Raw genomic sequence first — 22,151 nt, 5'->3', positions numbered from 1 at the left:
ATATGTAAAATACCCCTTCAGAGAGGCTGTCGCGAGACAATGCCAAGCCCAGCAAAAATAAATGACGTGAGCAGTAATAAAGCGCGTCGACTTCTCTAGTTCCTCATTTCTTTTTTCCTTCCGCTTCTGCTCCTTCTGCTTCCCACCCCTCGATTGACAGACCGATTCGAACCAAAGCACACAGGATTGACAACATCACCTGCCTGACTTCAGGAAGTACCTCAGCGAGAGTAACGCAGCTGAGACATCACCTCAATCGCAGCATCACCCCGACCATGGACGCGTCTTGGTACAGGCCGACAGCCGACAAGGCTCATCCTAGGGCCACTACCACCAAGCCAGTATCACGACTCGCTCGCTTGACCAGTATCGTCTCTTCGGTCAACCTCTTGCTCGCTTGCGTTCTCATTCTGGGCGCCAACTTCGTCCACGCTGCGCCGTCAGACCCTGTCGTGACCGAAAACTCATTCGACTATGGACCGCGAAGACTCAACTATTTTCCCGATTCACCTGTAAACCCATCAATCCATATTCCCCCCCTCCTCTCGCCTCTTCTGGATGTTCTCTTCTTCCTCCTAACCGATCACCCATCACTCTTGCTTATTTCTGACTAGATTATACTCTATCACGACACTGCCCGCAATGTCTTTCGATCTCAAGACGAGGGAAAGTCCTGGAATAGGGTGCGGGATATACCTGGAGAGAGAGCCTTGAACCTGATTATGCATTCTTTCGACCCAAAAACCGTAAGTAGTTCGATGGCGATGACCCCTTATGCGACCCTGCGTCATATTGAGCCTTTTGCCGTACAAAAGTTGGATATCTAACTGGCTCGCACTACAGGCATTCATTATTACGGGAGATAGAACCCATTACAAGACCAACGACCAGGGCGCAACCTGGACACGGTTCGAGACTGAGCTCCCCCCAATCGAGGAGCACTACGTGCTCTCTTTCCATGCCACTCGGCCCAACTGGATTTTGATCCTTGGCAACTCGTGTGACGGTCGCGGTCGGTGCCATCAGGAGGTGAGGAGCGATTCCCTGGATAAATGGCTGTCTTTACACTTGTCATTCCCTCCACTCAATGGTGTAGACTCATGCTTGACATTAAATATTCATGCCTCTAGACATACTATACAAGGGATGGATTCGATACGCCACCAAAGAAACTGCTGGGATACACTCACAAGTGCGAATGGGCAGTCTCAAGCACCAATTTCGACGATGCACCAACAGAGTTGATTCATTGTTTGGAGTTCAAGCAGCTAAGGGATGACGGAACCACCACATTTGATGATGCACGTCTGGTCAAAAGTCAAGATTTCTTTGAGACCAAGGAGCCTGTCGTGTTTGGCAGCCTTGATCGATCCGCCATCGTCAACTTTGTGACCAAGGAATCATACATGCTGGCCGCTGAGGTATGGTGTCTACCACGCATGGCTGCTTTGCACTATATGCATTGAGATACTCAGGCTGAGTTGCTGACTTGACTGATCATGCGGCTATTTCTGGCCCTGACGCTGATGCGAGAATAGAAGCACCTCACGAGTGGCGATATGTCGCTTTATGTCTCGGACGATGCAAGAACTTGGGCTAGGGCGAACTTCCCAGCACCTTCAAATCTTCGTCAAGATGTAAGGATATCAGCAAGACCAGATGGCATTAACTCTCGGTATTCAAGACTAAAAGTATCGCTCTGACTTTGCCATTTCTTTTATGTGGTGGACATTGCATTAGTCATATACCATTCTAGAATCAACGCCCTATAGTCTGGTCGTGGATGTCAAGGCGAACCCCGAGGATACGTTTGGAAGCCTGATGCTCAGTAACTCCAACGGCACTTATTTTGTTCGATCAAAGCAGTACACCAACCGCAACAGGGATGACACCGTGGACTTTGAAAAGATCCAGAATATCGATGGCGTGTACATTGTCAACATCGTGGACAATCATGCCTCTTATCCGCGAGACGATGAGAAGAGATTGCGCACGCAGATCACATTTGAGGCTGGAGCGAGTTGGCAGTACATCATGCCACCAGAGACAGGAGCCGATGGACGGCGACACTCCTGCACTCCCAGCACAGTATGTCTCCCAGACCTAATACTTTGTGTGTTTTCTTCTATTCTCAAAAATTGACGCGGTCGATTAACGTTTTCTTGAATTTATAGGATGGCTCATGCAACCTGCATCTCCACTCGGTAACGTCAGCCATGGTTGCCCCTCCAGTCTTCAGCTCCAAGGCTGCCCCAGGAATTGTCATGGGTGTTGGAAATGTCGGACCGTACTTGCTTCCATGGGAGGACTGCGACACATATCTGTCAGAAGATGGCGGTATCACCTGGAAGGCTGTGCTGGAGCATCCGCACAAGTACGAGTTTGGAGACATGGGAGGTCTGATCGTCGCAATCAGAGACGATAATGTCGCGATCACATTCTTCCAGTATAGCACCGATCGCGGCAAGACATGGTACGATATATAGGAACAAAAGCAGGAAACATCAACAGCTTAGTGGCCATTATTAATACTAACTAATGTTCTCCCAATATCTGGATTACAGGCACAAATATGACATTGATGTAAGTTTCAGGCCTGGAGCATTAATCTCTGATCCTGAATCAACTTCACAAAAATTCCTGTTTCTTGTGCGTCTCGGCAACAAGTTCAGCACATACCAGCTGGACTTCTCGAATGTCTATGGACGAAAGTGCGAGCTCAATGAGAACAACCTGGACCGATCTGATTTTGAGAAGTGGTATGCGCGCAACTTGCGCAACAACCCTGACTGTCTCATGGGCGTCAAGACCTGGTACTGGCGCAGAAAGGCGGAAGCGGAATGCATGGTCCAGGAGTCGTTCAAGGACCCTCACAAGACCGATGAAATCTGCCCGTGCACGGATGAGGACTTTGAATGCGACTACAACTTTGTGCTCAAGGATGGGCAATGCGTACAGGAGGGCAAGGAGGCGATGCCAGACGGATCCTGTAAAAAAGAGGGGGATACCTACCTTGGATCGTCAGGCTATCGCAAGATCCCAGGCAACAACTGTGACTCTGAGAAAGGAATGAAGAAGGACGAACCGGTGACAAAGAAGTGCACAGCCGAGACCATTCCCACCGACATCACCCATTCCGTGACCAAGTTCGACTCGCCCATGCTGGGCAGCTTCCACTACTTTCTCAAGTCCTCCGTAGTCATGCTGTTGACAGAATCCAAGCAGGTCTGGCGGAGTACTGATGATGGATCTACCTGGAAGAGAGTTTTACCTGACGCAGGACGGTTCGTGGGTATCTTTATTCATGACGAAAATGAGAAGCAGGTCTATCTATTTACATACAAGGACGTCTACGTTTCGCGCAACCGTGGCGATACCTTTGACCGTCATGACCTGCCGGCACCACCCAACCAGTTTGCTTTCCCGCTGGTCGACTTCCACCCTGACAGCGACAAATACGACTGGATGCTCTATCTCGGCCAAAAAGAGGATGAATGCTTTACTCGACTTTATCGCACACAGGACGGCGGACGCAACTGGGCCCAGGTCGATACGTGGGTCGACAAGGCGGTCTATGCAAGTCATCGGAAGCTCGACATGCCCGATCACGGCGTCTTCTCCATGGTCTGGAAGAAGCCCATGCCAGAAAATGTGTGCCAGAACGAGATCAAGTCGACCGCTGCCCACCCGCTTCAAATGGTGTACAAGTTCGACTCCGACAAGACACATCTGGTCTTCTTTGATCATGTTGTCCAGTTTTATGTGATCGAAAGGTTCTTGGCCGTAGCGGTGGTAAGGGCATTACGGACGAGTGCTTTTATTGTATTCGTTATTATACTGGCTGTTAGGCGTCCATGCTTACGCGATATTTGTACCTTTCTGCTCAACTTTTGCAGGAGGTTGGAAACGACTTTGTCCTGCATGTATCCATAGATGGTCACAAATTTGCTCAGGCCGTCTTCCCACTGAACATCAGAGTCGACAAGAACGGGTTCACGGTCCTGCAATCTACGACCGGCGCCCTCATTGTGGACGTTGCCAAGTCCAACGTCTTTGGACGCGAATACGGTCGCCTGTTCAAGTCAAACAGCAACGGAACGTTCTACTCTCTCCAGCTTGACAACACGAACCGCAACGAGATGCAGTTGGTGGATTGGGAGAAGATTGGAGGTATTGAAGGAGTCATTCTCGCAAACCAGGTGATTAACACCGCTTCTTTGGCCAAGGACGGCGGAAAGCATATCCGCACTTTGGTCTCCTTCAACGACGGTGGTACTTGGAACCCCATTCGTGCTCCTGCTGGAAGCAATTGCGATAGTGACGACTGCTTCCTCCATTTACACAGTGTTACCGACTATGATGGACCTGGCGCAGTCTTCAGTGCGTCCTCATCCGTGGGTCTCGTCATGGGCGTTGGAAACGTGGGCAGGTACCTCCAGCCGCTCGAGAACTCTCAGACATATCTCAGTCGCGACGCTGGCAGAACCTGGAGAAAAGTCAGCGATAAGAAAAGCCTCTACGAATTTGGAGACGAAGGCGGTGTGCTCGTCCTCATCGATCCCTCCACTCCAACGCAGGAGGCATCATTCTCGTACGATTTTGGTTCCACATGGCAGAAAACTGTATTTGCCGATGCGCCTCTTCTGATCGACTCCCTAACCACGGAACCGACGTCGCGCACCTCCAAGATCACGGTGACAGGTATGTACGCCAATGGCGACCGGGAGGCTGTTGTGTCGACAATGGACTTTAGCAACAGGCGAGAATGTGTGCTTGACAAAGGGAATCCGGAGAAGAATGACTTTGAGAAGTGGTCTCCATTCGATGGCGAAGATGATCGCTGTATCCTGGGCAGAGAGGTATGTTGCTGTACTTCTCATGGCAAGTTCAAATACGGACAATGGTCCCAGTGGAAATGTTATTGTGTTTAACATATGTCGCCTATCTGTCACGTCTTTTCTCTTTCTCCAGATCACGTATTGGCGACGCAAAGGCGACAGGGCCTGCCGTGTCAACGACGACGATGGGGTTCCTGATATGGAGCAAGCGAATTGCAGGTGCACAGCGAGGGACTTTGAGTGCGATATTGGATTTTTTATGGATGAGGATGGCAGCTGCCAGAGATTCGGGCACGATCCCGACAAGCCCAGAAAATGCGACGATACCTACATGGGCAAATCCGGCTTCCGAAAGATCGAGGCCAGTGCCTGTAAAGATGGCCTGGATCTGGTGGACAAGCAGGTGGAGAGACAGTGCGGCTCTGCAAAGGAGGTAGTGAGCAAGGCGTCGTCCTTCAAAAACAGATACGAGCACAATCAGGACACCGTCTTTTACTTTCCTAATTCGGATGTAAGCATGTTTGGTTGCTAAGTTTTCCTCTCGAATGAGACGTGTATTGAAACTGACGACTGACCTGGTGCTTGATTCCCCTTTCCGCAACGCCTTGTAGGTGGCTATGCTCAAGTTGGAGACCCATGTCCACATCAGCTATAATGACGGCAAGGATTGGGACGAGATCGAGCTTGAGGACATTGTTACAGGGCTCCAGCGCCATCCCTATGACGATACTAGAGCTGTCATAGGGACATCTGGACACAGGCAGCACCTTACCCAAGACAGAGGACTCAACTGGGACATAATGGAATTACCCCTGGCATCGGCCGCAACAACTTTCTCTGCGAACCCCTGGTCTTTCCACCCCTCAGAACCCGAGTGGATGATCTTCTTGGGCGAAACAGGATGCAGCTACGATAGAGACGACCACTGCCATATTGAAGCCTTTTACACTCAGGACTCTGGCAAAAACTGGCGCTCACTCGCGACTTGGGTCAAATCGTGCTCATGGGCACAGGATACGAACTTTAAGCAGGTTGCGTTGCAGGGCATTTACTGCGAACAGTACAGCGATAGGTCGAGATCACAAAAGGCGCTGATGGGCGCGTATACCTCTACGCAGCTTGTCTACACGGACGATTTCATGAGGAGGAGCCAGGTGCTGTTTGATTCAATCATGGGATACGCCGTTTATTCTGATTATATCATTGCTGCTGAGGTAAGGACAGCAGGAAGAACGATAAGAGGCTGTTGGTATGAGTAGGTGTCTGAAATCTGAGAAGTAACCACTGTACTTGCATCTCTTTCCCACATGCTGCTAACAATATAGTATGTGGCAAGTCAGGGAGCTTTGCGTGTGGCTGTCTCGATGGATGGTATCAAGTTCAGCCATGTCCGTTACCCGGACAACGTCGATGTAGTCAATCCTGCCTACACTGTTCTGGACTCGACTACAAAATCCGTATTCATGGCTATCACCGTCATTAACCGTCAGGGCTCCAAGGTCGGAAACCTCTTTACGTCTGACTCTAATGGAACTTACTTTTCGCTTTCGAAAAAGTATGTGAGCGAGTCGGATTATGGCAACGTTGACTTTGAAAAAATGCAAGGTGTCGATGGGGTCGCTCTTTTGAACGAAGTCATCAATGCGAATGAGGTGAATCAGGGCAAGCACAAGAAGCTTCGGTCAATGATCACAGTCGATAACGGTAAGACGGTCCCTTCATTTGCGCCGCTTTACACTGAGCTTCATGGATATGCACCGCTGAGTCAAATCTAATGCGTGCCACTGCTTTGATGAAATAATCTATAGGAAAAACTTGGAGTCCCCTGAAAGCGCCTGCGCTCGATTCTGACAACCAGTACTATGACTGCACAGTAAGAAATTTGGTCCTTGACCCTAACAATGAACTAAAAAAGCGCCTCTGCAACCCTATTTAACATCTTCTCTACCCATTTTCGGTTGCATAACTAGACAACCGACTGCAGCTTACATTTACACAACTACCTGGATCGCGAGCACGTCGAGGACATGTTCAGTTCGCCATCGATCCCTGGAATGGCTATTGGCGTTGGCAACGTGGGCACCTCTCTCGGTGAATATGCAGAGGGCAACACTTTTCTGACCCGAGATGGAGGCCATTCCTGGAGAGAGATCTTGCATGGGCCCCATCAATACGATTTTGGAGACCAAGGAAGCATTATCCTGCTGGTAAAGGATGATGAACGCCCAACAGACCATGTCATTTACTCGCTCGACCACGGCAAAACTTTCCAGGAATTCGAGTTCGCGACCGAGAAGGTGATTGTTAAGGATATTGTGACCAAACCTGGCGGTTTCGCAAAGTCATTCTTGCTATTTGCAGTACCTCAGCCTGGGGGATCAAACTCAGCGAAGCAGCTGATCTACCAGATCGACTTTGAGGGTCTAGATTTCCCACTGTGCCGCCTGGACCTGAACGACGAGTCGAACGATGACTTTGAACGCTGGAGTATTGCTGACCTTCGTGGAGAGAAGTGCATGTTTGGGCGTCAAGTCGAGTACTTCCGAAGAATCGAGGACCGCAAGTGCTTTGTGGGTGAACTTCCCCCTAATCCCAGACATATCGATAGCAACTGCCAGTGCACTGCCAACGACTTTGAGTGCGATTTCAACTACGAGCCCGATGGCACAGGCAAGTGTGTGCTGATCAAGGACGCTAAGCCCGTAGTCCTCAATGAGAAGGAAATATGCGCCTCCTTGCCGGAAGAACAAGACTTTTACTATGAATCGATTGGATATCGCAAGATGGCCTTCTCGAGCTGTGTTGGCGATCACGAGCTCTTTGGTCGCAAGCATTACTGTCCTGGAAAGGGAGGCATAGGTTTCTTTGGTTGGGTTGGCATTCTCGCTGCATCTGGCGGAGGTGCCTACGCGCTGATTTTCCTACTAGGCAGGTACAAGGGCTATTTCCGAGGAAGCCGCGGTTCGTTTATCCGCCTGGGAAACGATGTCTACGACCAAATTCACTTGCCGCGGTCGTCATCACTGCCATCGGTGAACATGCCATCCATGCGAGTGCCTCGGTCGTTTTCCAGGTCTTTGAGTCGAATCCATGTCCCTGATTTCGTTTATCAAAGCTGGGATAAGGTTGCAGCCATGGCGTCAGCGATCGTGCCAAACCGCGTGCGAAGATTCTTTGGTGGTGGGGGAGGCTACAGGTACCATAACCTTGGTCAGGAACCCGGCGAGGTCATCATGGACGACTACTTTGATCACTATCTGGACGACGACGATGAAGAGAATACAGCGGGCGCTGTTGGCTCGGATGGTCTGCTCGGTCATGGCGACGGTCTCCAAGACGCGCAGGAAAGATATCGCGACGATTCTGATGACGAGGATGATGGAGATGAGGAGCTGAACAACATGGTTTAAACGAGGAGGGGATGTGAACACTGGCTGATTCTTGTAGAAGCAAATGTATATAGCGACACAATAAACAGAGTTGTCTTTTAGCGGTACAATTACATGTACTTCAGGATCCATCTACCCTTCTACTGATGATACGAATGAGAATGGAGTAGCGATTTGTGCCCATGGCTGCAATGTGCTGTGCCCGTGCCTGAGCCCACCCTTTAATTTCTGACACCCTTATTTTTTTCTCACACTTGTTTACTCCACCTCTGCTTCGCCCATCAGTATCTCTGTTCTGTTACCAGAGCAAAATCCAACCCGGTCAATGATCCAAGAGCAGCAGTAGCCATACAACTGCAGCGGATCACCGCAGAGGTCAGCAGAGTCTCAGAAAGGTATGTCTTAGAGGACCAGCTTCTGCGATTCTCCCTCTTGTGGATGATACAAATGGTGTCGTTCTTTTTCCTTGACACCAAAGCCTAGTGCCAGAGAGTGCTTGCGACTTGGCTTTCACAATGCTTCATCTCTTCTCTTCACTACCAGGAAGCAAATTCTCTCCTACTCGGCCGCATCTGGCAGCCGATTACAACGACCTCGATGACGGCGCGACTCAGCCCACTGAGATTCGTCAAGGAGGAGCTAGGAGTTCACAAAGGTACGGTTGTAGATGATGGGTGCCTGTATGTCTTTTCCTCGCCTCTTAACTATTACCCTTCTTTGAACTGTTTCTCTTGCAGCTTCTGCTTCCTTCTGCCTCGAGCGAGATGCGGCATCAACCATGCACCGTTCACTCACAGCAAGGGCTCCAGTCCAGTCAGGCCTAGTGCAGCACGCGCCCAGCTTCTGGTGTTCCATCGAGTCCCATCGAGCCATTAAGACTAACAAAGCTGAGTGCGCTCTATGCTCCCCTTACTCTCTTTCTCTCTCCACTCCCTCCCTGACATCGTCTCACTCGACCCTTCCACTTCCTTCTTCGTCGTCAACGGATGGCCCTACCCCACCCAGAAATACCCTCTCGCTCAGATGGAAAACGAAGCTACTTTTGCGCGTGTCCTCTTGGATAAAGAGGTGTGTTTGTGTTGGATGCAACATAAAGAAAACAGCGACATACTGACCCACAATTTAACTAACCCTTCCGTGGTAGCACCAACGTCTCGGCAATATCAGGCCTAGCAATGCTCCCCATCTAGGCGTCAAGGGAGAGAGAGAGCTCGCCGCAAGGATCCTGGCCCTAAGCTGGACACATGCAAAGGGACGAGTGCGCAATGAGTTCAAGGTAGTGGTGGAGCGGGTAGCGAGGAGGTAGGGAGCAGTGCTGGTTGTGGCCGAACAGCAGACCACTCTCTCGCAGCTGAAAGGTGACAGTCTCCGAGACCCGGAGGTTGCTGGTCGCGAATTCGGCGGAGGATGGCCAATGTGTACAAGGTGTAAGAGGGAGTGGGAGAATGGGATGGTGTCAAAGACGATGGGGAAGACAGGTGTGAAGGGGTAGCAAAAGAGTGCGGCCGATGAGTAGTGGAAGAGATCAAGAGGTGGCACAAGAGGAGCGTGGGGGAGGTAATGGGGAGCTGCGCAAGAACCAACGCGAACTTGGACTATCATCCAGGTAAGCATCGTTTTCCTCAACTATGTTTCAATGGCATTCCGAGTCGGGTTTCTTACTAACTTTTTTTTTTTTTTTTTTTTTTTTTTTTTAGAAAGTCCTGAGTCGATGCCATACTGGCAATGAGACTGGTTGTCACACGCAGATAGCAGCGTCAGTTATACAGCTGCATCGGTCTATGCCTACAAAAGCAACTCAGCGCACCATCAAGATATCACTGTCATCAGCGATGACAACCAGAACGTTAAGCGCTAGCTGTAGTAATAATGATGCACATAACGCGCAGATCAGGATCGCGCTTGGGTCGCGCTCAAAGAGATGATATATAGGATCACCAAACAGTGTCAGGCGGCATTCCGATTGAGATGCAAGTTCGAAAGTCCAAAGATTCACAAGCAAGTGGCACGGTTTGCCATATCAATAAAACGAAACCAACCGAGCGATACAGTCCCTGTGGACTTAATGCAATGGATGCTCAGGCGGGGGATTTATGGTAACCGACATACCATTCAGTTCGTTGCGCTGTCGGCCACAATCCGCTTCGCCCACCGCCAAAAAGACAACCACGGAGGCAAAATATATATGCGTGGTCCGGGAATCGAACCCGGGTCTACCGCGTGGCAGGCGGTAATTATACCACTAAACCAACCACGCTTTTTCTCGTTAAATGTCGCAGTCTAGAAGTACTATTATTTTGTATAGATTTCTCTCCCTATCTGCACGCCATTCCCTATTTGCAAATTTTCTATATATGCAATATTTCATATCTGCATATAATGTTTGTATAGCGCTAGACGCAACGCAGCACCATGATTTGAAATGCCACGCACAGTTTGCAACGCACAGTGCAGACCTGGACTTGAGGAGGATACTGAAGTTGCAGTCCGCGGTACGGCACCATTATCAGTGGACATTGCAGCATCGAACGAGGACCTACATCAAGGATTGGCGGTCGGTAGCATGGGCGCCCACGCTACGGATCTTACACGATAACAACCCGCCAAAGCGCTTATACACCAGCCTGGAAGACTGTCGTTTACGTTCGCACAGGATCAAGAAGCTGCATGGAGATTTGCCAACATTGCAGGCGATGAAGAAACGACATCCAGATACCTACCAAACGGACATATGTCGTAGGTGTGAGAGGGAACCAGAGACGAACGATCATCTTTGGCGTTGTTCAGCTACCTTGTGCGACCAGCGACAAGAGTGGAGGGACGCGGTGGAGGAAGTGGAGTTGAATGGATATCGTGCATGGAGACAGGCAGTGCGAAAATGGGAACAGGAGAGAGAGGAGGCCGAACGGAAGGACAAGCCCTTCACTGCGACTTGTCCCAACTTCTCGGCAACAGGAACGAAGGCTATCTGGGAGTCAATGCAGTGGATTCAGGGGACAGCGGAAAGACGAGGGACATATCGGGTTGCGGAAGGAGAGGAGCCGGAGAGTGAGGCAGATTGGGAGGTCAAGGACTTATACCGAGGTTTGGTGCCAACGGGACTCATTGAGACCTGGAAGCAGCTATTTACCACCACCAAGTGGATTGCGACGATCATGGTGACAAAGTCCGTGAGCAGGATCGAAGAGTTTGGCAGGACCAAGATATGGAACAAACGATGCGAGGACACTGTCGCCTGGGAAAAGTCAGTTGGAATCACCTTCATGAGCAAACGCGCCGGAGGACGCAACGGTGATCGGGGACACCAACGTAGTGTTGGTGATTTCTCTGGTTTGAAAGGGAGACGGTTACTTGCAACGGAGATCCAGGAAGGTAGACGGGCCGCGGATTATAGGGTGCTACAGCATTGCTTGGGGCGAGGGAAGTTGTACATAATGGAGGGTTTATTCGGTTTAAAAACAACTTTATTAACATTGGATCTGGATTAGGAGACGTGTATCGCGCAACAGGTCACGCAGGAGTTAGGTTAGGCTAGCTATGCGACATGGGTTATGAATTTGACGCCTCAAGCCAACATAGTTGGTAGGGGATGCGGCTCTGCCGTGCATGGAAGGCATCTATGGCTTCAAGGCCTTTGCGGACCATGCGTCTTGTGCTCATGGGGATTTATGTTAATAAAAAAAAAAAAAAAAAAAAAAAAAAAAAAAAAAAAAAAAAAAAAACATATAATGTTTGTATAGCACAGACACCTACAGACTTTTTGAGGTGAACAAGTGCTCATGAGGATTTATGTTAATAAAAAAAAAAAAAAAAAAAAAAAGACTTGGTGAGGTGGACAAAGAGGACACGCAGCATCTATGGCGCTGCAAAATGACGATGCAGCAACAGCTGGACGGTTGGCAGGAAGCGATCGAGAAGGTCAACACGGATGGACGTAGAGCACGGAACAAAGAGCGCAAGCTTTGGGAGACGAGGCAAAAGCATGTCAAGGAGCGAGGACAAGCCGCGAGAGGACAGGGACCAAGCTTCACACAGGTGACAGACAAGACCATTTGGACAGTACTCAAGGACAAGATCAAGGGAGCTTCGGCGATCCGGAAAGCAAGCAACACACTCGGCCGTGTGGAGGACGAGACAAGGGACAACGATCAAGGGGCCTGGACGGTTCAAGATTTGTACCACGGACTGACACCAGCGGCTCTCACCAAGGACTGGGAGAGCCTATTCAAGACGATCACCTTGATCGCGAGGTACATGGTCGGCCGATTTGTCAAGGCCATCGAGGAATTCGGACGGACAGAAATCTGGAACAAAAGATGCAAAGTCACCGTCGACTGGGGAAGAGAAAATGGGATCACTACCATGAGCAAACGCGCCCGGGGACGCAACTGTGTTGGAGAGCACAGACGTAGTGGTAGTGGTTTCGTTGGATCCTCCAGGAGACAACGACGCGCATTGGATGTGAAAGAGATCGAGGAACGAGCGGACAAGCGAGTGCTGCAAAGCTGCATGCAGCAGGTGGAGCTAAACGTGATGGAACGCACCGGCGACTGTAAATTTTTGATGATTGAGGAACGCGGCTAAAGGATGACCTTCGCGCACAACAGGCCAAGTAGGGAGCAGGGCTCAGTCACCGACCTCAGGCGGGGTCGAGTTACCACTCATGCTGACTGGGATTGTGAAGGGGATTAGAGCTGCGAGTGACCAGCAGCGGTGCGGCAAAAGCCGTTTATTAGAATATTGAGCACCCTTTACTATGCCTCTAGCAATAGAGTTCCCTAGTCTAGAGTCCCTCACTAATAAATCCCCACATATCCTCGTGGGTTCTAGTTATCAAAAAAATAATAATAATCCATATCTGCATATAATGGAGGATTTATTCGGGTTAAAAACAACTCTATTAGCATTAGATCTCGACTAAGTGGACATGTATCGCGCAACAGGTCACGTAGGAGTTAGGTTAGACTAGCTATGCGACATGGGTTATGAAACCAAGACGCCTCAAGCCAACGTAGTTGGTAGGGGACGCGGCTCTGCCGTGCATGGAAGGCATCTATGGCTTGCGGACCATGCGTCTCGTGCTCATGTGGATTTATGTTAATAAAAAAAATAAAAAAAACCCATATCTGCATGGCTCGCGCCGCCTACCCTGTCTAATCCGAACTGCGCTTAACATGAGCTGTACCCGGGTTCCTTTCCATCGCTACCTTTTCCATCTTCACGCGCTCCGCCTCGGTAAGGATTAGTAAGCGCGACACCGGACCGGGCTCCGTTAAGTATAAAAACGCGTTCAAAATCATGTACAACAAATCAGCTACGAAGATCTAGAGAAAAGACATAGTACCTTTCACGATTAACCAGTTCGTTTATTCCCTTTACCCCATTTCCACTTACCTCACTCTCTCTGCTATCCTACCTTCCATCTACCTACTTCCATCTACCTACCCAATCTCGCACCTACCTTACTCATTACCTTTCACTTAGCTTGCTCCATCCCCCTCTATCTTGCCCTGTTCGCGTTTTACCCATTACAGAAGGCTGGGCTTTAAAGTAATAATATATATTTCGCTCTATCTGCCCAAAAACTTACGGTGGAGGGGTTTCGCGCGCAAAAAGAGTGATGGCACGGACCGAGCAGTGGTCAGGAGCGCGAGAAAGACATTAGATGGAAGAGATAAAGGAAAAGAATGAAAAGGAACGCGACATTAGCAAACGCAAACCAACAAAGTCCAAAGAGGCCGGGGTGGATGCAATTTGGGACGCACTCGAGGTCATAATCAGGGGCGTGAGAGATATAAGAGGGGAGAGGTAGCGATAGACGCCAAGGAACAAAGATTCGAGGGAATTGAGTGATCAGTGCAGGATCTGTACCACGGTCTAACACTCAAGTACATGACTCAGTCTTGGAAAAGCATTTTTAGCATTACAGAACCGATCGCAACATAGGTGATCAGCCGCTTTGTGAAGGCCATTGAGGAGGACGGCAGAACAGAGACATGGAATAGAGGTTGTAAAGTCACCGTCGACTGGGAACAGGAACATGGGATCACCGCTGTGAGCAAACGCACCCAGGAATGCAGCTGTGATAGGGACTACAGATGTGGCAGTAATGATTTTATGGGATTTTCCCTGATGCCACGACAAGCACCCGAAGTGAAAGAGATTGCGATGCCGCGGATGAACGAGCACAGGGGCACTATCCGGAACAGTTGAGACTCGATATGATGGAGCGATTGGAAGGATTTTCAATATCTAAAAAGTCAAAGGATTGTAGCTAAGGATGTCTTTCACGCACAACAGGCCACGTAAGGAGTAGGGGCCATCGGTTCACTACTCATGCGGTCATCGATTGGGGAATATGGAACCGTTACATAGTCGGAGCGGTAGATTGCTATTTGTTTTCTATCCCACTCGCAGGTTTCCTTGAGACTGTAGCTAATATATCCCATGTCTTAGGGTTCTCGTTAAAATAATGAATAAGGATTAGTTCTGCTTTGACAGAAAGAACGACTGTAGTAGATCATTACTAGTTTGCTACTCGAGAGGCAATTGTAGATCATGATCTACGACGTAAAATACCTGGGCAATATTTTTTGGAGGGATGAAGACCTTTGCTTTTTGATGTCATAGAGTAGCCGCTGTAGTTTATGCTTGTGGTTTGCCTCGATCGGCTAAGTTGCCGGCACTTATTTTAATAAATCGTATAAAGGCCTTCCCCATGTCTCGCATCGTCAAGATGTATTGGACTGGGATTCAACGTTACCAGTCGGTTAGATGATAGACAGAGTCCTTTATTTTGATGCTTAATAAAGCGATAAATCGAATCGTGGACGTTTTTAGCCCTGTTTGCGGCGATTTATTACTTATACATACGGATACTGCCACTCCTGGAGTTATAGAAGGCTTTGATGTCGCCTTCAGTTCTCAGTACCTAGCATGTCTGCATGGCGCAATTAGAAGCGCCTTGGTCGACAGAAAGACGCGTCGACAAATCGGGATCCCCTGGACGCACAGCCCAGCCAAGGAACCTGTTGCCCTTCGTCTAAACTTAAAACAGTCCAAAGAGCGAAAGCAACAACGACTGCAGCATCCCTTTCACTTCCACCATCGTCACCAACTCTTCTCCCTCGGAACCGACGCGGATATGAACGCCAACCCGCTGAGCGTAAAGCTGACAAAGCTACTCTCGTCCTCGCTTGATGACCCAAAACTCAGGACATCCCTCTCGGCCCTGTCTGAATTCTACACAGTCAACGCAGTCAACGCGCGACACAACCTCAGGGGCGATATTGAGCGCCGAGGGACAGAGGTCAACTACGAGCTCCTACACGAGTTGGAAAACGTCAAAAACGTAAGCAGCAGGCGCTTCATCTATTCAGGATCCATTCCAGCTGGAATCCACCTTCATGGGAATCAGCACCATGTTTGCCATCATCTTTTTGACACGATCGTTTCGCCATAACCTTTAGCAATTCCTGGAACTGGAAGCAGAGATGAATGCTATGAACTCACTCTGCCAGGAAATGCAGGACAGGCTGAACCTGGCGAACGACAAGACTATAACTCTTCTCGAACAGACGGATGCCCTGCGGGAACAGAGGTATGCTCATAGACGCGAACGATGAGTATTATGGACGTGTCGTTCACGCAGGATATCTAACGCAGCGCTCCACTCCGAATGTTCATCTATAGCAACGTCTGCTTGGTCCGGCAGACGATCATGGAGGCGTTTCTGGATCTATTCACGTTGTCAGAGTCGGAAATTACCATCTTGTGCTCGACAGCTATGGATATTACTCCGTCGTTTTTTGACGCTCTCGAACATCTGGAGAATATTCACGCCGACTGCAACGCCCTTTTGATCACTGAGCACCAGCGAGCAGGGTAAGCGCAACCGTCCCGATGAATGATGTAACGAGAGGGTTGCTTTCAGAGCTTTGCTGACGTTTTTCTTCCGCATGCCGCATTAGTCTGGAAATTATGGATTCGATGAGAACATATCGCAGCATCTCATACGATAAATTATACCGATGGATGCAGAACGAATGCAGGACTATGAGTCGGCCCGATGGCATGATGGAGGTCCGAGAAGTCACTAAAAAGGCCATCCAAGCATTGAAGCAAGACGATCAATATTTCCGGTCTATTCTAGAAGAGTTGGTCCATGTGCGCCGCAACGCGATTCTCCGAGCATTTATTGATGCACTGACTAGAGGCGGACCTGGAGGTACACCACGCCCAATTGAGCTTCATGCGCATGATCCGCTACGATATATTGGCGATATGTTGGCGTGGATTCATCAGACCGTAGCGAGCGAACGCGAGTTTTTGGAGAGTCTATTGAACAGCAGCGAAAAGAGGAATCGGGATCGTGGACAGGCAGAGGTCAAGCTGCCGAAGGCCAGTCCACTTCGGCTTGTTGAGAGCGATGTCTCGGATGCCGAGATCGTGAACTCGCTCCTGGACAAGAACGTGGAAGGAACCTCGCGACCACTGAAGGTACCAGGCCTGAAATGCTTTGGTGCCTTACGTTACTTTCCTGGTGCTGATACCAGAGCATGAACTCACAATATCCCTCACCATGCTATTAGTCCCGAGTAGAGCAGGTTCTGATCTCTCAGGCAAATGCTATTACGGCGTTCAAAATATCGAATCTCATCAAGTTCTACTCATCAACGATCGACAAAGCTATTGGATCAGAAGCGTCGCTCTCCAAAACCCTGCATGAGATATTGGAAGCATCGATGCATATGTTCTTCGAGGCAATTGGCAAACACTCGGCCGATTTGCTGCGCCGTCCTGATGCACCAGCTGCGGATTTGGGACCTACGCCGGCCGTCAAAGAGACAGTGTCACAGCTGAAGGAGATCATGAAGTCTTTTGATACCTCCTTTGTTCAGGCGGATGAAGGCAACCAGGACTTTGCGCCGATCTTAAGTGCAACTATCGATCCGTTATTCCAGATGTGCGAGATTGGCGCAGCGAACCAAAGCGCATTCAATCGGGCCGTCTTCATGATGAACTGCCTGCATTATGTTCAGGTAAGAAGGGAGGCAAGCGTTTGAGGACGCAATTGCGTGCAAAAAAGGCTTTTGAGTATTGACTGAAGATCATTTATTTCTCTGTTTGCATTCCAGTTGGCCCTTGTATACCCTTTCACGAAGAACAAGGTAGAAGATCTGGAGAAGCAGGTTCAAGAATACGTTGATATCGTTGTTGTTGAGCAGGTATGCTGAAAAAAAAATGTATCAGATGTACCTTTCAGCTTGCAACAAGTTCACTGGGCTGACTTCTGTCTATCTTTACTCGCTGTATAGCATATTGTGCTGCTGAAGCAGTCAGGAATCGCATCACTTATCCAGGCCATGGAGACAAAAGATGAGAAGGTACACGTACTATGCTTGAAGAGTCTTGGTGCTGTTGTTCTATTAATTACTGGATTATACACTAACAGTCATCGGGTTTCCTTGAATGTTGTATTTGAAAATGACATAGACGCCTCTGTCGTTGGTACCAGGGATGGACGCTGCAACTGTCTCCACAGTGCTGTCAAGGCTTGACCACTTTCTGGGCTCTGTCAACTTGGATTTAACATCATGGCTATCGAAGATTGTGTCCTCAAGACTGGCCAAAAATATTAGCACGCAGAATGTCAAAATGTTCGTCGACGCTTATAGACGGCTCTGCAGGGCGATAGAGGACCCCAAAAACAAATACGAGTTTCCGGCCACGATCCTCGTACGTACTGCCGATGAGGTGGAGATGCTGCTTGTGGAGGACTGACGAGCTATCTGATAGACATCCGCATAGAAGATTGCACAAAAAATAATGAAGTGGCTGAGTCGTGCAAATGTGTTTTGACCTTGAGCTTGGAGAGACCCTGGAACGTTCCTTATTCTTGCATCGCCCTTCATTCACCTTTTCTTTTTCTTTAGTCCGATTCCTTGCTCAACTTTGTCCTATTACCGTTGCTGTCCTTGTTGGCATTCTACCGCTGATTCCATTCCAAATCTTCCCATAATACTCTAATATACTATGTCTCGCGGAGGTGGACGCGGAGGAGGACGCGGCGGTGGAAGAGGCCGAGGAGGACCTGGTATACCCATGTTTGGGCCCGATGTCATCACGGCAACATTCAAGAACCCCGGTGAGACCTACCCTGTATGGCGGTTCACGCAATTGATGATTTCTTTGGATATCCTGCAGAGCATTGGCACTGAGCTGAAGTAGATCAATGGACACTGAAACGGCACGCTGTTTTTTTTATTTTTTTTTTATATTCTTTCTAGGATATCATAGTGCCTGTTGCAAGGCACCCTACAGATGATGAAGGAGAAATGTATATTGCTATGAAGAGGCTGAAGGACGCATTATATTCAAGTCCATATTACCTCACGGAACCTAAGAAGCCCGGCGGTAAACAAACGTATTTTTGAACATACTCATTGCAAGGTCCTTTGCCTCTGTTTCGATCTCGTTCAAAGCTGACTTAATGGATGGGCCTATGTTTTCTGTAGCAATTGTAAGATATACGGATCGGTATCACCAGGACAAGGCTGCAACAAGACCAAAGCTCGACACTATCAAATCAAGTATGTGCTGGAGAAGCAGACTGTAAACCAGGAGCCATGTTTAGGGATCGGGAATGGCCAGGGAATGTAATGTTGTCAACAGAGGTCCTGAACTCGCCAAGGATGGCAAGAGTGAGCAGCAGGAACAGCAGGGGCAGCCAGATTGGATTAAAAAAGCGATAAGAGGTGAATAGGAGAAGCTCGGTACAATTAACGCTGTTCGTTCAAGAGCATCGATATCTCAATGAGGACATTCATGTTCGACGACGAAAAGAACGTGATCTTCAAAGAATAATGCAACGATAACGGATAGTTTGATTTGCATCGATCCGTTGATTTGAGGATATATGCTGACCAACATTTCGTCTCTGTTGCTGCCTCCCTGGATAGGCAAAGCGTTCTTTCCTGATGAGCTCCACTCGATCCTGGATCCTAAGGCCGTCAGGAGTACGTATCTCGATTTGCTACCAAACCAGACCAAACATTTCTATAAATGGCATCTCTCCTGCCAATCGCTGATCCTGATGCTATGACAACGTACTCTACCTGCTATGATAGAACGCAAGGCAGTCAAGAGGAATATTGATATTAGCAAACTGGGCGAGAATGCGGATGAGGACGAGGACGAGAACGAGATCGATCCTGAGACAGGATTGCTAAAGAAGAGTGCTGAAGGCGATGAGGAGCTCGAGGAGGAAGACCTTGAGGATGAAGACGAAGGGGAAGGCAATGACTATGGCGAATCTTACTTTGATAACGGAGAAAACGATATTGATCTGGATGGGGATGAGGATGCGAACGAGTACTAATGGTCTCCGCCATTTTGTAACGAGTCTACAAATAAAAAACTCCGCGCGACGCATTATATTTTGGTTTGCGACCAAATTGTACCTTGATCTGGTGTGAACACATCCATTGCCCTGAGTGTATGGTGTTGCGTTTCAGTACTACAGGGCGATGGAGCGTTACATGACAGCTGGCGCAAAATAAAATAAATATCTACTATAGTCTACAGCACATTCGGATTAAGGTACACCTTGGCTTTTAACCCGAGGTTTTTTATTCTACCAGCTCAGTAGATATATCGGCACTTTCTGCATGCGTTCCAGATCAGCGTGAAGCTCGCGTGTTCGTCGATGGTCAACGTCGTTTACTCGACCATTGTTCTGGTCAGCTTTGAAAGGGTCGATAGATGGACCAACTGACAGCTATTTCTGCTACTTTTAGCACAAACTCACCCTTTTACGTTCGGCAAGGGTCGCAAAGAAACCAATTCCGGCTACTCTTCAAAAGTATGGCCACCCTTCTCGCTGGAATACGGCATCGGAACATCGCCACAGGGAAAAGGCACGACTACGAGCCCCCCCACCCGCTATCCATCAACATGGAAGTTTCGACCTCAAAAGAAGAAAAAGGAACTCCATGGGTACCGCAAGGCCTCATTTCAAGCTGACGATGACAACACGAGAACGATGAAGGTGGAAGGAACGATCTCAGCCAACAGCCTCGTCCTTAACATCCTCGCCTACAACACCTCCATTTTACACCCAGGAGCCGCCAAGAGAGCCGCAGAGGAAGCGCTACAGGATAACACCCAGGATGATACCAATGATGATACTAGCGATGAGGACATGCAGAATGAGAATCTGGCTATCGAGGATGGATGCATTGATCTGGACGATAGTCTCGATATTGAGGACAGATTCGTTGATCTGGACGACGCTGAGATTGACGACGGTGACATACATCTGGATGACAGCCAAGGGTCGGACATCATTGGAGGTGGGTCTGGTGCCACTTGTGGACGCAACGCAAGTATCACTTTCGCCGCAACATAGAACCTTTGCCCGTCGAGCTCCCCCCTCCCCCGTGTTGGAAACAACTGGCGGCAACGATCGAAGCTGGTTGACAACATCGAGATGTATTTCGATAACCTGGAGGATCGCCTCCCAGCGGACAATACTATTATAATAAGGCTGGACCCTAGGGAACAAATAGTTTGACGGCCTCCGTACTGGATCTTGCCCATCCCAGCAAACGTCATGTTGTCACTATACGAAGATCCTTCCTTCACAAACCCGCCATAAAGTTCCGCTCGCTACCACAGGGCAGGAAGCGAGATGTAGGGGTGGATGAGCTGGAGTGCCAGATTCCAAGCTTTATTATGGAGACACTTGACAGCTATTTTAAATACATGATCGGCCCGCGTATGCCAAGCGTAGCTGCAGGATCAGAAGAGGGCCAGCAGATACAGGCTCCTGCAAAGTTCTCCAACAACAGCAGCAGCCTCGGGTCCGCTCATATCTGCAACAATAAACAGGAACAAAAAAACGAGCAGTTGACCAGGATCCGTCAACACCAATCGCAATGAACAAGGGCCAGAAGTATCAAACGCCAGCAAACCCTGGCCCATCAGTCACCACATGCAAACTGCAGTAGGAGTCGCGAGGACATCGCTAGAACAACACGATTTATTGGACTTGAAAGCTCCATGAACAATTTGTAAGTTACAGCATTCTGTCTTTGCTTGCTTTGCTTGTTGTATTAAAAATATGCCTTCTAAACGCGTATTCCTCTGAATTGGACGCAGACGCTACTAGTAAATATATACTTTAGTCTTTGCATTTTGTTTCCCTGGCGCAGGCTTTTGTATAAAACGAAGTTTTACGACGATGGAGCTCGTCGTCTGTGGATAGCTGGTTCTTGGATTTGCGCTTTGCTCTGCCTAAAGCCCTTACCAGCGCCAGCGCCAGCGCCAGTACCATTGCCACCTCTGTGTATTGTTTTATGTGGCCTTCTTTGGGACAAAATACGGTGCTGTTTTCGAGCGTCTAAAGATGCTGCCGATGTCTTCTGGGGGTCCATAACTTCTGCGGTACACATCTGGGCGTAGTCAATCCGCTGCCCCTTTTGAATTCGTTCATCCGTGGTGTAGACAACACGCTGTATTACGATTACAAAGCCAAGGAAAGTAAAAGTGAAAGTGAAAGTAAAAGTACTACATCAATACCTTTGTGGCTCCTCTTGTTTGTCCCCCACCCACACCCATTTCTGTCCCTTAACTGAAACCGAGCACTTTAAACAGTTCCCCGTCATCCACATCCGGCCCCACTGTCGTGAACCCATCCTGGGTCGTAACCTCTTTCTTTACCGGCCGTGGTGCCTGCTCCACGAAGGGCATATCGTCCACCTCGCTGTTCGCATCTATCGAGCCATTGAGTGACGACAGCGACGGCACCGTACCGTTCCTTATGTTTGTACTCAATAAGTGGCCTTGCGGGTGAGTATGCAACCCCAGCAAGAGCTGTGGTTGAACATACTGCTGTGGCAACTCCAGATCAACTAACTTCTGC

General features: G+C 49.0%; 4 protein-coding genes and 1 non-coding gene across 5 annotated transcripts; 4 read left to right on the top strand and 1 right to left on the bottom strand.

Moving 5' to 3' along the window:
- Positions 1 to 102: 102 nt before the first annotated feature.
- Positions 103 to 8,335, top strand: BC939DRAFT_464145 (uncharacterized protein). The gene is made up of 14 exons (XM_051557340.1): positions 103 to 512; positions 615 to 746; positions 844 to 1,029; positions 1,131 to 1,421; positions 1,539 to 1,637; positions 1,741 to 2,088; positions 2,175 to 2,473; positions 2,565 to 3,792; positions 3,897 to 4,859; positions 4,972 to 5,349; positions 5,450 to 6,052; positions 6,164 to 6,542; positions 6,647 to 6,711; positions 6,809 to 8,335. The coding sequence occupies exons 1-14, from the start codon at positions 276 to 278 to the stop codon at positions 8,246 to 8,248; spliced, it is 6,648 nt and encodes a 2,215-aa protein (XP_051408077.1). The 5' UTR covers positions 103 to 275; the 3' UTR covers positions 8,249 to 8,335.
- Positions 8,336 to 9,127: 792 nt separating this feature from the next.
- On the top strand, positions 9,128 to 10,159 carry BC939DRAFT_480699 (uncharacterized protein; the record flags this gene model as incomplete). The annotated part of the gene is made up of 4 exons (XM_051558958.1): positions 9,128 to 9,295; positions 9,372 to 9,529; positions 9,744 to 9,833; positions 10,117 to 10,159. 4 exons carry the CDS (start codon positions 9,128 to 9,130, stop codon positions 10,157 to 10,159), a joined length of 459 nt encoding a protein of 152 aa, XP_051408076.1.
- Positions 10,160 to 10,413: 254 nt separating this feature from the next.
- BC939DRAFT_t159 lies at positions 10,414 to 10,484 on the bottom strand. The gene has a single exon. It is a non-coding gene; the product is annotated as a tRNA-Gly (tRNA).
- Positions 10,485 to 15,204: 4,720 nt separating this feature from the next.
- Positions 15,205 to 18,124, top strand: BC939DRAFT_464127 (oligomeric Golgi complex subunit 6). The gene is made up of 8 exons (XM_051557339.1): positions 15,205 to 15,578; positions 15,697 to 15,827; positions 15,920 to 16,111; positions 16,198 to 16,726; positions 16,819 to 17,268; positions 17,365 to 17,454; positions 17,545 to 17,613; positions 17,723 to 18,124. Exons 1-8 carry the CDS (start codon positions 15,372 to 15,374, stop codon positions 18,008 to 18,010), a joined length of 1,956 nt encoding a protein of 651 aa, XP_051408075.1. The 5' UTR covers positions 15,205 to 15,371; the 3' UTR covers positions 18,011 to 18,124.
- On the top strand, positions 18,125 to 19,777 carry BC939DRAFT_464121 (DNA-directed RNA polymerase III, subunit Rpc31). The gene is made up of 5 exons (XM_051557338.1): positions 18,125 to 18,388; positions 18,517 to 18,643; positions 18,745 to 18,819; positions 19,189 to 19,245; positions 19,357 to 19,777. The coding sequence occupies exons 1-5, from the start codon at positions 18,263 to 18,265 to the stop codon at positions 19,605 to 19,607; spliced, it is 636 nt and encodes a 211-aa protein (XP_051408074.1). The 5' UTR covers positions 18,125 to 18,262; the 3' UTR covers positions 19,608 to 19,777.
- Positions 19,778 to 22,151: the final 2,374 nt, after the last annotated feature.

The sequence above is a fragment of the Gamsiella multidivaricata genome (assembly GCF_025024155.1).
Source record: "Gamsiella multidivaricata strain RSA 2152 chromosome Unknown BC939scaffold_81, whole genome shotgun sequence".
In the NCBI taxonomy this organism is placed as follows: domain Eukaryota; kingdom Fungi; phylum Mortierellomycota; class Mortierellomycetes; order Mortierellales; family Mortierellaceae; genus Gamsiella; species Gamsiella multidivaricata.
This window is presented reverse-complemented; position numbering and strand designations above follow the sequence as displayed.